Source organism: Asparagus officinalis, chromosome 8 (genome assembly GCF_001876935.1).
Source record: "Asparagus officinalis chromosome 8, Aspof.V1, whole genome shotgun sequence".
NCBI classification, from domain to species: domain Eukaryota; kingdom Viridiplantae; phylum Streptophyta; class Magnoliopsida; order Asparagales; family Asparagaceae; genus Asparagus; species Asparagus officinalis.
The window spans coordinates 74226982-74240931 of NC_033801.1; the positions used below are offsets into that span (position 1 = coordinate 74226982).

Consider the following 13950-nt stretch of genomic DNA (forward strand, 5'->3'; position numbering starts at 1 on the left):
CCATAGCTAGCTTGCATCTTAAGTCTTCAACATTCTTCTGTGTAATCCTTTAGTAAGGATATCTGCAGTTTGCTCAGTGGTGAAGATATAAGGGATACAAATCATACCACAATCAAGCTTTTTCTTTGATGAAATGCTTGTCAACTTCTATATGTTTGGCTGTCATGAAGAACTAGATTATGAGCAATTGAAATGGCTGCCTTGTTATCACGGTAGACTCTTATAGGACAAGAGATAGTGACCTTCAAATCTTGCAGTAGTCTCTTTATCCATATAGCTTCACATATTCCATGCGCAAGTGTTCTAAACTCGGCTTCTGCACTACTCCTTGCTACTACACTTTGTTTCTTGCTTCGCCAAGTGACTAAGTTCCCACCAACAAATGTACAATATCTCGAGGTTGATCGTCTATCAATGGTGCATCTAGCCCAATCCGCATCAGTGTATACCTCCACCTGTAGATGGTCTCGTTTTTTGAACATGAGTCCTCTACCTGGTGAGCCTTTTAGGTATCTCAGTATCCTGTAAACTGCATCATAATGTTCCTGTCCAGGAGAGTGCATAAATTGACTCACCTTGTTGACTGCAAAAGCTATATCCCGGCGTGTATGGGATAAGTAGATTAGTCTCCTTAGTCCTTACTAACCTTTGATATCGTTCTCGGTCAACTACATCTTCGGGTTTGGCAGCTTCTAACTTCAAGTTTACTTTAACTGGAGTGTCTGCGGCTTTAGCCCCTAGCTGTCCTGTCTCCTTGAGTAAATCAAACACATACTTTCGTCGATTCACGAAGATCCCTTCTTTTGACCTAGCAAATTCCATTCCGAGGAAGTATTTCAGCGCTCCTAAGTTTTTAACTTCGAAATCTTCAACAAATTTCTTCTTTCATCTTGTTATCTCCTTAATGTCATTACCAATCAAAATTATATCATCCACATAAAATTAAAATAGCAATTTTCCCTTCCTCACCGTGTTTATAGAACATGGTGTGATCAACTTGACTTTAGTGATATCCATGACTCTTTATAACATTTCCAAAGCGTTCAAACCACGCTCTTGGGGATTGTTTCAAGCTATATAGGGATTTCTTTAGTTTGCGAACTTTATTCTGGCTATGCTTCTCTTCAAACCTGGTAGTAGGCTCATAAATACTTCTTCCAAGTCTCCATTCAAAAAAGCATTTTTTATGTCTAACTGTTGTAATGCCCAGTTGAAGTTGACGGCCAATGACATCTCCATTCAAAAAAGCATTTTTTATGTCTAACTGTTGTAATGCCCAGTTGAAGTTGACGGCCAATGACAGTAAGACTCGGATAGAATTGATCTTTGCTACGGGAGCGAATGTCTCTTGATAATCAATGCTATAGGTTTGTGTAAAACCTTTTGCCACAAGTCTTGCTTTGTCCCTTTCCACACTTCCATCAACTTTACTCTTGATGGTAAACACCCATTTGCACCTAACAATCTTCTTTCCTCTGGGCAAGTCAACTATCTCTTATGTTTTGCTGCCTTTTAGTGCATTCATCTCTTCTAACACTGCTGATTTCTAGTTCAGATCATCTAGTGCTTCTTGAATATTTCTCGAAACAAACAAGTGAGAGATTTGAAGTGAAAGATTTATGTTTAGACAGTTTTTAATAAGATAAGAATTTTGCAATGGAATGCTGGGTACAAGTTTGGGTTCCTTTTCTAAGGACTATAGGTAGATTAGAATTGTCAAGAACTTGACTAGACAATTCTATATTATTAGGGATAATTGCAGGCAAGTTAGAATTTTGAGTACCTTGAGTAATCAGTGAGTCATCACTCGGGACCTCTGATTGGCCTTGCTTTGATACAATAGTAGGCTCTCTACTCTTTTGAAGAGTCTTTCTCCTGCTATAAACTAGAAGCTCAGGATTTGAGGTTGTCTGAACAGGTAGTATTTCTTCCTCTGTTGAAGATGTAATATGTTTGGCAAATTAATATCAAGGTTATCTAATTCTTAGCCTTATTTAAAGATACTTGTGTCCAAGGTACTAGGATGTGAGACAATGGTTTTAGGTAAGGGAATATCAGAAATCTCCTAAAAATTTTCTTCACTCTTATTCTCCTCCTGAAGCAAATTTTTCTGAAAATAGGGTTGGTTTTCAATGAAAGAGACATCCATACTAATAACAAGTTTTTTGTTTTAGGATTTAAACATTTGTATCCTTTTATATTTGGAGCATATCCAACAAAAATATATTTTTTAGCTCGAGGATTCAACTTAGACCGAAGTTTGCTACGTAAATGGACAAGCACAATACATCCGAAAACTTTTAAAGGTGGATTAGAGTAAATCCGAGTTTCAAAAAGACCTTTTTGAGACTTTCAAGGGGTGTAGCAAAGTTAAGAACACGGGTAGGCATCCTATTGATTAGATATGATGCTGTTAGGATGACATCACCTCATAAGTATTTAGGAACATTCATAGAAAACATGATAGCACGAGAAACTTCAAATAAATGCCTATTTTTTTGCTTTCAGCAATTCCGTTTTGTTGAGGTGTGTTACCACATGTAGACCGATGAAAAATTATTTTTTCTTTAAAATATTCGGTGCCATTATCTGTATGAAGGATGCCAATTTTTGTTTGAAATTGATTTTTCAATAAACATGTAAAAGTTTTTAAACAATTTTTCAACCTTAGATTTTTTGTGCATTAAGTAGACCCAACACAAACGAGTATTATCATCAATAAAGGTCACAAACCATTGTTTTCCAGAAAGAGTTGTAACCCTAGAAGGGCCCCAAACATCACTATGTATTAGATAAAACAGTTTTGAAGCTTGATAAGGTCGGGGTGAATAAATAGCACGATGGCTTTTTGATAAAAAACAGTTCTCACAATACAAAGATGAACAATTCAATCCTTTAAACAAAGTAGGAAATAATTTTCTTAGATAGGGAAAACTAGGATGCCCTAGTCTAAAATGCCATAACATAATTTGTTCTCTAACCGGGATAGAACCGATACTACCTAGTCTTTGAGCCATTTTATTTTCAGAAATATCATCTTCAAAATAGTAGAGACCATCTATCATCTTAGCACTGCCAATCATCCTCCCCGAGTTCTGATCCTGAAATTCACAGTGGGATTCAAAGAAAATAATATGAAAATTAGAGTCTTTGGATAATTTACTAACTGACAACTGGTTACAAGCAAGTTTTGGAACATGTAGGACAGAATTTAGATTAATGGAGGAAGAGAGTTTGACCAAATATTTTCCTGCAATTGAAGAAAAAGAACCATCGGCTATTCTGATTTTTTCAGAACCAGAACATGGTAAGTTTGGAACAAATTTGAAAAACTTGTCATATGGTCTGAAGCCCCAGAATCAATGATCCATAGGGTGGCACGAGAATTAGAATGATAAAATAGGGCTCTTGGGTTTTTACCTGTTTGAGCAAGAGAAGCATTAGGAGTACTAGACGTGGAAGCGGATTTCAGCAATTTTAGAAGGTCTTTTACCTGTTCCTTACTAAAGGGAACAATTCAGTTTCATGGACTGTTGGTGCACGAGTGTTTCCGCCTTCCTACGACCTGCCTTGTTTACTCTTCCAATTGGTTGGCTTTACATGAATCTTCCAACAATTCTCTTGAGTATGACGAGGTTTATTGCAGTGGTCACACCACACACGAGGCCCCTCATCATATTTTCAGCCAATATTGGCTTCGGATGTCATTAAGGCAGAGGTTTCAACAACGCCAATGGACTCATTTCTTCCAAGCATAACCAGCCTTCGACTCTCTTCCCTTCGAACCTCAGAAAAAACCTCACCAATCAAGGGCAGTGGTTGTCTCCCAATAATTCTGCCTCTCACTTCATCAAACTCGACATTGAGTCCAATGAGGAAATTGAAGATGCGATTGTCTTCCATGGTTTCTTGTACTGATTGCAATCCTCAGGCGATTTCCACTCATAATTATTGAACAAATCAAGGTCCTGCCATAGCCGCTTCAATGAGTTAAAGTATTTTGTAACGCTGTCTTTCCCCTGGTGAATCTCTCCAAGTTTTAGTGTCAATTCATAGATTTGGGATCGATTTCCCATGTCTGAATACATTTGGTTAACATTCTCCCATAGTTCTTTTGTTGTGTGATAACACATGTAATTAGAACTGATGTCTTCTTCCATAGAATTAACCAGCCAAGTCATCACCATTAAGCTTTTTGCATCTTGAATACGACAGATCCTTTGGTTGTGGTTCCTTCTTTTCTCCTGTTAAGTAGCTGATCTTGCCCCTGCCTCGAATGTATATCCTCACGGATTGGGACTAACGAAGAAAATTCTCTCCATTCAATTGGATTATGGTAATCTGAATAGAGTGTGATTCAGAGTTTGAAGTCTGATGATCATGGGGTTTTATTTGGCTAGTGGGGAAGGTGGTGGATTCAGAAGTTTTGTCAGACATGATGAAAGGCTGATTAGAAAATACGGCTAGGGTTTTTTCTGTTAGCTCTGATACCAAGTTAAAAAACTGAGAGAAAAATAGAAAGTTGATTCTTTTCTATATATTGCCGTAATTTATGAGTTACAAAGCTGCTACTTAAATAGGAAAAAAAATACGTAAGACTAAAAAAGAAAATTACAACTGTACACTAACAATAATCCTGATTCTCTCTCATCCCTAAATATCTGGTTGGTTAAAACCGAATATCTTCTATTCAAAATATAAATCTTTCCTAGAGATATATACGAAAATCTCCTAGGAAATATTCCTCCTATTCAACAATACACCAATCTGTAGTAAAGGAATGTTAGTGTGAAATGTTCTCATTAAACTTCCAATCAAGAAGATGGACCATTACATACACTAAGCCAAGCCAAAATTGCAGCTTGGAGTTTACTAGAAACTCCATAAGTGAGTAATAGATGACCTAAATCTTCAGCATTGTGTTTCCTCATCGACCTCTTTTGAGTAAGTAGCCTTGCTCTCGGTGCCAATCATTCAATAATAGCATGTTTAGTGACATTAAGAGAACTCCAATTACAAACAGCCACCCCATCATACATGTCACGCCCCGAAATCTTAAAGGATGATAGATACGGATACATGGCAGCAGCGACCCGTGTACAAGACAAGTTCAATATACATGTCAATCCTAGCACTTCATATCACAGTTTCTCTCAAAATGTATAGATCTACTGTGTATAGAAGTTCAGAGCAAACTATATATATATATATATATATATATTATAATATATAATATATATATATATATTATATATAATATATATATATATATAATCAGTTCGTATAACCAGCTTTACAAAACTAAAACACATTGCTCGGTTGTACATACCACAAAAGAGTGGCTTTTCCATATAATGCCTCTTTGCAACACGCCAAACCAAAAGTATACCCTATATGCGACATATCTGAAAAAAATTTGAAAACAATATGGTGAGCTAAAGCTCAATGAGAACATTTTCCACTTAAGTTCTTAGATATCTAACAAGATAATAATCCTCAGAAATAGTAAATTGTTGCATCTAAAATTCTTTCCTAGTAGTTTCAAGAAAGAATACAATAATTTAAAATTCTTTCTTATGTGCAAACTAGATAGACTGTTATAGATTCCTGAATCGGACTTTTTGTAATCAAGATAAATATTGAGAAAGAAAACAGACTATTAAATTTTGTACAAAATCAGAAAAATACCGTTTCCTTAAGTTCACAGTCAAATGTCAGAATCTCAAATCTCAATAAGTTATTCACATGGTTACAAGCATCACCTCATAGGTCAGACTAAAGCTATAAATTGTGACCCAATAGTATAGGAATGTGTAAAACGCATCACAGAATAGATAATTCTTGAGAATAGAATGCACCTAAGTACCTAACACTACCATAGGTTGCTGATCAGGTCAAAATGCATAAAAGGCCACATCAGAAGTGCCCAAGAGTACTAGATAAATGTGCATTCACCATATAGTAGGCACAAACAGAACACTATAGTGCACTTTTTCAAGGTTTGAAAACATCAAAAATCTTTGTCGGATGATGTGGACTCTAGAGGTGGTTTGTATGGGCTCTAGAGGTGGTTCCCATCGCACTTACACGATGTAACACTTAGTCCCGCATAGCATTTAGCTTCATATTTCAACTAGCTAATTGCTTTTTCCAAAACACATCACTTGTAGCAGAATAATATTGGTATGAACTTGATCATTTTGTCAAAATCATAAGTATTTTCAAATCAAATAGACGAGTGTAAAACTCATCATATCTGTAAAACAATTTACATAATTCACTTCTATTTATTTATTTGTTTCAATTACAAATCACGAAAATTTCGTGAATCTGTCAAATTGTTGAAGCACGTTTAAAATATTTTTTTCTTCAATAGCTTTCGAATAAAGCAATATTTACATTTATTTGAGATCGCATGAGAACCAAAATCCTTTGTCACAATTTATATGAAATCAAATTTATTATCTCATATGAAATCAAAATCATTATATTGAGATAGGTTACCATAGTGTAGGTCAAATCACATTTAATTTTATATACATTAAAATAATAAAATTAATTATCACTTGAGCACAACATCAATCAAATATAATACTCATATGATTTATATTATAAACAAACTAGTGAGAAATGAACTCACCTTTTAATATCCAAATCTCTCAAAAATGTCCCCCTCAATATCAAACAGATCCTATAGTATAATAAAACACAGGGTCCAAACTATACTAAATTAAACTCATATTAAGCACTCCAGAATATAGGTCAAAATAGAAGCAAATAGTAATCAAGACCCATAAATAGGGGTTCACATAGGTTTATAACTAATTTTAGCAATCTATCATAATTTTTATAACACTATTCTAATGATTTTGGACTTATTATCAAATTTAGGCAATTTCAGGGGTTTCAAACAAATATCCAAGTCTATTTCTAACTAGGCTAGACTCTGTTGGGCCTGTTTACAAATAATGGAGGCAACATGGGTCTAAAACAAATTTTCTTCTTCACTTATAATGCTGTTTCAACAAAGTCTGGATTTGTTCTCAATATTTGAAAACTTTAGGGGGTTAATATAAATTTTCCTATCCAAAGTCTACATCCTTTTTCACTCAGTTTGGACTTAAAACCAAGATATTTGTTTCGAGGGGTCTAAACTAAAATTTTCATTTCCTTTACAAGCTCATAAACTTTCAAGGGTCCCAAAAAAATTTTGTTATTTTACACACATATATATAGAAGGGGGAAAAAGAGGAAAGAAAGTATACGTAAACAGGATATTGTTAGGGGGAGTCTTGGCAAATTCCACAAACCTCACTTGTTTGCTATCAAGCTCCTACTCAAACTTGGGTTAGATGGGTTTTTACCATTGGTAGAGAGTGGAAGCAGGAGGACGTGTAACCTCTAGCCTCCCCCTTAAGAATAGTCAACATGCCTCCAATTCTATCTTTTGCTCATATTTCTCTCTCTAGTTGATGATTGAAGTAGGTGAGGTTGAGAGAAAGACAAAGAAACAATGAAAAGAGAATAAGAAGGAAAGGGATGAAGAGTATCAATCATTCTAAATCATACATCTCATCAAGGTATAAGCTAATCTCTATGAATTGCATGGTCAATTTTGTGGAGTTAGAAATCTTTAAAATCAAATGGTTTGTACTGTGATCTTGAATTGTGATTTTGGTTTAGGAGTAGGGTCTGTGAAAAAAAAAAAAACAGAGAAACCCTAGCTCCGGCAAGGACCTCGCTGTTGGCCACCCCTACTAGTCGGCAGGTCCCCGTCGTCTTCAAGTTCACTACCAGCAAGGAAGAGGGGTCGAGACTTGGTCTGTGTTGCTGTGGGAGAAAAAAAAGAAAAAGAAAGAAAAAAGAAAAAGAAAGGGAAGGCAACAGTGAGAGAGAGAGAGAGAGAGAACACAAAAAAGTTGTGTATGTGTGTGTGTGTGTGTATATGTATATAAAGAGGTTAGTTCACTGCATAGGGGCTACTACAATACAATTCATGATAGACACTAGAAATTTTGAGCTGACCTCAACACAGCAAGACACTAATTTCTGCATACATGAATGAACTCCACCCCAGCATTGTATCAGAAAATCCCTCATATACAAAATTTCTTCCGTTGCCAAGAATCACTATGATTTTTCCTGGACAAGCCATATGGAATTATTCTTTAAGTGAGTCTTATGCAACCATTTGATCCACAAGGAGTCGGCTTTAATGTGGATGTCCTAAAGTAATTTAGTCACTGAAGCGATATTCCATCCTTCAGCACTATACAAGCCTAAACCACGGTAACCACCCCATTTTCTTTGATATACATACATCTTGCCATGAAACAAGGGCCATCTTATGCTTAACCTTCTTGCCACTCCATAGGAACTTTCTACAAATTGAATCTATAGCTTTGTGAATACCCTTTAGCAACAAGAACCCACTTGTCTGAAAGATTTGGAATTCCAAACAAAACATATTTGACCAAGGCCAATCTCCCAGCATAAGAAAAATGTCAGTTATTCCAACGGAGAATTTTAGCTTTAATCTTCTCAAGTACAGGTTGAAAGAGTATAACATTCATTCTGCCACAAGCTAAGGGAAATCACAAGTATCTAACAGGAAGACAAGCTTCAATAAAACCCAAATCCTGTGGAATAACCTGTTTTGTTCTTTCGTCCACACCCCCCAGATAAAATATTACTCTTGGTTTTATTTGCAACTAAGCCAGAGACAGCAGCAATGTGGTTAATAGCATCCTGTATACATTTAACAGAACCACTATCCCCTTTAGAAAATATTAAAGATCATCCATAAACACAAGGAGAGTGATCTTTATTTGTTCTATCATCCACACCCCCCAAATAAAATATTACTCTTAGTTTTATTTGCAACTAAGCCAGAGACAGCAGCAAAGTGGTTAATAGCATCCTATATACATATAACAGAACTACTTTCCCCTTTAGGAAATATTAAAAAACCATTTGCAAACACAAGGCGAGTGATCTTTATTTGTGATGGAATCCTGTATACATTTAACAGAATCACTATCCCCTTTAGAAAATATCCATTATTATCTATTCAATGTTTTTGTAACCTTTAGTCCTGACTTGTTCTATTTGCTCTATTTTTGGGCTTGGAAGGAAACCATAGACCTATATGAGGGCACAAGTTATATCTTCTTCTTCAGTTAAATATTATTGTAAGAAACCCATAATTTATGAGTGTTTAGCTAATAGAGGCTTACAGCATACCATAGTCTTCACATTTTTTGTCCTTCAAACTACCTGGTAGTCTCTTATACTTGAAAGTTGCTAATTACTCCTGAAACCTTAGGCGGACAGCTTCTAAGCCTCACATGTGAAGCTGTGTCCAAACCTAAATAATGGATTTCCATGCTTGATATGTGTATCAATAATAGATTCTTGATCACTCTGATCTTATTTTAATCTCTCACCTGCTGACAAATGGTTTTTCCTCTACGGTCATTGAAGTCTTTATCTTATGGTAGTAATACTTGTCATATAAGTCTGGTAATATTGATATCTGTTTTTTGTCTAATGCCCTGTTTGGATGGAGGGTAGAGAGGGTGAGGGGAAGAGAAATGCAGCTTTCACCCTGTTTGGGAGTTTTTGTAAGGAGGGTAGAGAGGAGGAAGGAAAGGGAACGGAGGGTAAAATCGCGTGGTTTTGTTTCCCCCCGATTCGGGCAATAGAGGAGGGTAGAGGAGGGTAAAGGGAATCCATTGCGTGGTGTAATGACATTCTTACCCCCATCAAAACAAATAAAAAGGCTGATGGATCCAACTTCTCTCATCTCCCAAACTCCGATCCTTGAGATCTGGGAGTTCCCCTTGGTCGGCATCCCCACTGGCCCTAGGATCAACGGCCGAGACTCCTCCGTTTCCGAATCGACGGTCACCGATCAAAGCAGAGGGTCCCGCGATCGTCGCGGAGGCCAGAGGCTCGGCGCACGCCGTCGAAGGACGCGGTTTGCGAAGGCTCGTGTCGGCTAGTAGCGGCCATGACGCGGTATTTTCCAACTTTGGCGATAATTTGTTTGATATTGGTGCTTTATGTTTAGATTCGGAGGGACCCTGAAGTACTATGCTGGAATTTTGATAATTTGGGTATTTTTTTGTTGGAATTAAGAGTGGGAAGTGTCATTATCGTTATCTCAGTTGTTGTTGGGATCTTGAAATTGAGTACTTGGATTGTGATTTTGAATTTTGTCCTGGTTGATGTGATTGTTTGATCAAAATATGGAAATTTTCCGTGCATAAATGTCATTCTCACAACAGCAACTTTAAAAACGTAAAATGCAAGGGGAATTTAATGGACATCAGATCTGAAAATATTTTGATGTAGCAGTTTGTTGAAATTTTGTAAAATGGCTCTTTTTAGGGTTGAAATTGGTGTAAAATATTGTCATCCATTAGCTCAGTACCTGTTGAAACCTTACCAAATTGGTAGAATTGGTCAATCTCTTTTAAATTTGAAAAAGTAGTTTGAAAATTATAAGGATTGATTGCTTTGGTTTACTGATAGGTACTGATAGATTAGATTTTTGGAATTAGATTGTTGTTTATGTTTGATAAGATACATCGTGTGTTTTGTCAATTTGAGTTGTGTGTATTGATTTGATACGATTATGTGTTATTAATATAAGGTCATTTATGTAAATTTGCATATATTTCCTTCCCTTCCTTCCCTCCATTATTACTCCCAAACAAGTTATATTAATTTCACCTTCATTCACCTTACTCAACTCCCAAACAAGTTATATTAATTTCACCTTCATTCACCTTACTCAACTCCCAAACAACATATTACAATTCTCTTCCATTCCCTTCCCTTCCTCACCTTCATTCACCTTACTCAACTCCCAAACAACATATTACAATTCTCTTCCATTCCCTTCCCTTCCCCTTGTTTACCTTTCCTTCCCTTCCCTTCCCTTAGTAAACTCCCAAACACACCATAAAAGAACCATCATCTACTGGTAAATCTTGTGTTTAGGTTTCTCAAAGCATGATGGTGCCTTATATAATTGTGGCGCATCTGGCGGATTTAAGTTTGCTTTTTGAACCTTTCTAGATATTAGCCTACATCAGCCAGATGCCAAAAGCAGCTAATTATTATATGCTTGACAGGATTTATTGCTTATTGTATTAGTAGTGCCTGATACATCATTTTCTTCCATAAATATGTATTTGAATGATAGTTTTTCCAAGAATGACATAAAGCATTGAGACTTACCTGTGTTAAAAAATTTTACGCTGTTTTTCTGTTTGAGTTATTCATTTTAAGTTATTGAATTTTCCAGTAGCATGCTCAAACGCAAAGTTCTTATGCAGGTTAAAACACCTACCCTTTTCCTCCTGGGTGCACAAGATCTTCGAGTTCCAGTTTCTAATGGTTTACAGGTAAGTAACTTACATGGATGGTAAATTCTTTATAATCATAAGTGTTTAAGTAAATCATCTGATGAATTTGATTTTAGAAAATTTATCATTTGGTCTTAGACTCTTAGGTATACCTCTTAGCCATGATGCTCTAGATACGTTACTAATTTAACATAGATAGTCCATTGGAGAATGCTACACAATTAGTTTAGCCTACTCTAAAAACTTGGATTAAAAGGTTTCTTTTACTTTTATTAGTGTTCATATTGTTTTTTTTCACAATTGTATCATATTTTGGCTTTGCTGCAAATTTAATTAATTTGAAGGATCATACTTTCCACCTGCAAGAGTAATTTGGTTAAATTTACATGCATGAATCTTGTAAAGCCATTTATCCCTTTACACATGCTTGTAAACATTATTTGCATTCACTTGCTTTTTGAAAGAGTTGAAATTGGCAATTTTGATACACCCCTAATCTGAAGATATTTTGGAGTTAATCCTAAAATTTCGTTAAATATTAATCATTCTTTAATTCGAAAGGTTTCCAAGGTTGGACTTACCATCATAGAAATTTCTATGTACTGATTTATTCTCATGAATATATCTATTAACTTTGTTTATTTCAAATGTTCCTAGTATGCAAGGGCCCTGAGAGAAAAAGGGGTCGAGCTCAAAGTGATTGTGTTTCCTGATGATACCCATGGAATTGAAAGGTAAATTTATTTCTTTTTGGTTCTTGAAAATTATATGTAGAAGGCTCTCAGCATGAACTTTTTTGTTTCTTTCAGGCCACAATCTGATTTTGAAAGTTTTCTCAACATTGGTGTCTGGTTTAAGAAGTACTGCAAATAAATCACCAGAATCTGTAATTATCTCAATCCAACAGTATATTGGCATTTTGCCAGTCACATTGGAGAACTTAGAATTTATCATACTGTTTCTCTCTGTATGTCATCGTTGATGACATTTGTGATACAATTGATGATGATAAAGTCAAACCATGATTCTGGATATTGTCTGCTTTCAAAATAATTCTTATCTGTATAGAAACACATTTTGTCTACCAGTGGCAAGTATCTTGGTTCTCATTTTGCCTGGATTAAGGGGCTGTTTGGTTGGCAAAAAACAACCCCTTGCAACCTCTTTCCATACTCTGTGATTGTCAGTTATGGAGAAAAAAGTTCAAAAAAAAAAGGGTTTGAAAACTCCTCCACATAGGGGAGGGTAGAGGAGAGGAGTGGTTCCCATTTCCAAATCTTATGCCTCTGAAATGGGCTGGAAACGTTTTTTTCTTCCCATAAAATTTGGGAGCTTGTACGATCCTCACTGCTGGCCTCTTTGAGGGATAGCCCTACTCTTACCGTCGCTCCCACTTCCATCTCCTCTCTCGCGCTTTAATTTTCACCTATTCTCCATTGCACTATCATCCCTCTCTAGTGGCTGCAATTTTTTGAGATTAGATGAATGGATCTTGAAAGTTCAGGGCTATTTGATGCTTGAGGGAAAATCCTACTCTCACTGCTTGTTCTCACTTCCATCGCCCTCTTTGATGACTGCTTTATTGAGATCAAATTGCTGGATCTTGAAATTTTAGGGCTACTTGTTGCGAGTTTTAATTTAGAGCTTTTTGAAATTATTGCTGGATCTTGAATAAAGGTTTGGCCTTTCTTGGAGAATCTCTGACCTTCTTGCTTGATATCAACAAATTTGGCAATTTAACGTATACTCTCTCATATTTCTAAATTTTTTTAGATTTACTATACTTCTGGTCAAATTTGGCAAACGTAATGGTTGCATGCTAATTTTATCAAATTGAAGTATGATGGTGGTGTATATTTCCTGTAATTTCTGCGATTTTAATTATTTTCTGCTCCTAATTAGCCATATAACTGAATTTGATTGAAAAAAGGCCAAGTTTCAGCCTTTTACTTAATTTTCATTTATCAATTTGTTCACATATCTTGAGTTGTTTGGTCAATATTAGTTTGGGTATGTCTACATGTTTGGTCATAACAAGGAGTTCTTGCTTATCAATCATAACAATGTGTTCTTGCTTAGCAGCCATAACAGATTCTATAAAGTTTGATGTATTTGATTATAACAATGGCCATTTATTTAAGTTTGCATTCGTACCTTTTGGATGCAAAAGATCGTTGATGGAAATGGATTAATTTGGTAATATGTTTGGAATTTGAGAGCTCAATGACAATGTGTTCTTGCTCTTGACTATGATGATTTTAGTTCTGTATATATTGTTACTCATGAATGGTCCTGTGAAAATACTTGATTTTTTTCTCTACATTCATGAATGGTCAGTATGGAATCTGTTTATGAACCATTGTCTCGAGTCAGAATTAGAAATGACAAGAATAGGAACTCAGGTGTCTGCATGCATGTAGATAGTCTTTGACTATTTATCATACTTGCTTACATGATGATATTGACCAAAAATATTAGAAGCTCGTCTCAAGTATATCAATTTTAATGTTTATCTCTACTTTTTATTAGTACTTGTTGGTGTATATTTGACTATAAATTTTCTGAAACTAAATAT

At 35.6% G+C, this 13950-nt stretch overlaps 1 protein-coding gene across 4 annotated transcripts in view; it reads left to right on the top strand.

Moving 5' to 3' along the window:
* Positions 1-12482, top strand: part of LOC109822988 (acylamino-acid-releasing enzyme 1-like) — a 30619-nt gene extending 18137 nt beyond the window's left edge. For all 4 annotated transcript variants that reach the window (XM_020389291.1, XM_020389293.1, XM_020389294.1 and 1 more), the window contains 3 exons: positions 11346-11414; positions 12033-12109; positions 12185-12482. In XM_020389291.1, the coding sequence (XP_020244880.1) occupies positions 11346-11414; positions 12033-12109; positions 12185-12248 (210 nt within the window). In that variant the 3' untranslated portion in view covers positions 12249-12482. The remainder of the gene's footprint in view (positions 1-11345; positions 11415-12032; positions 12110-12184) is intronic.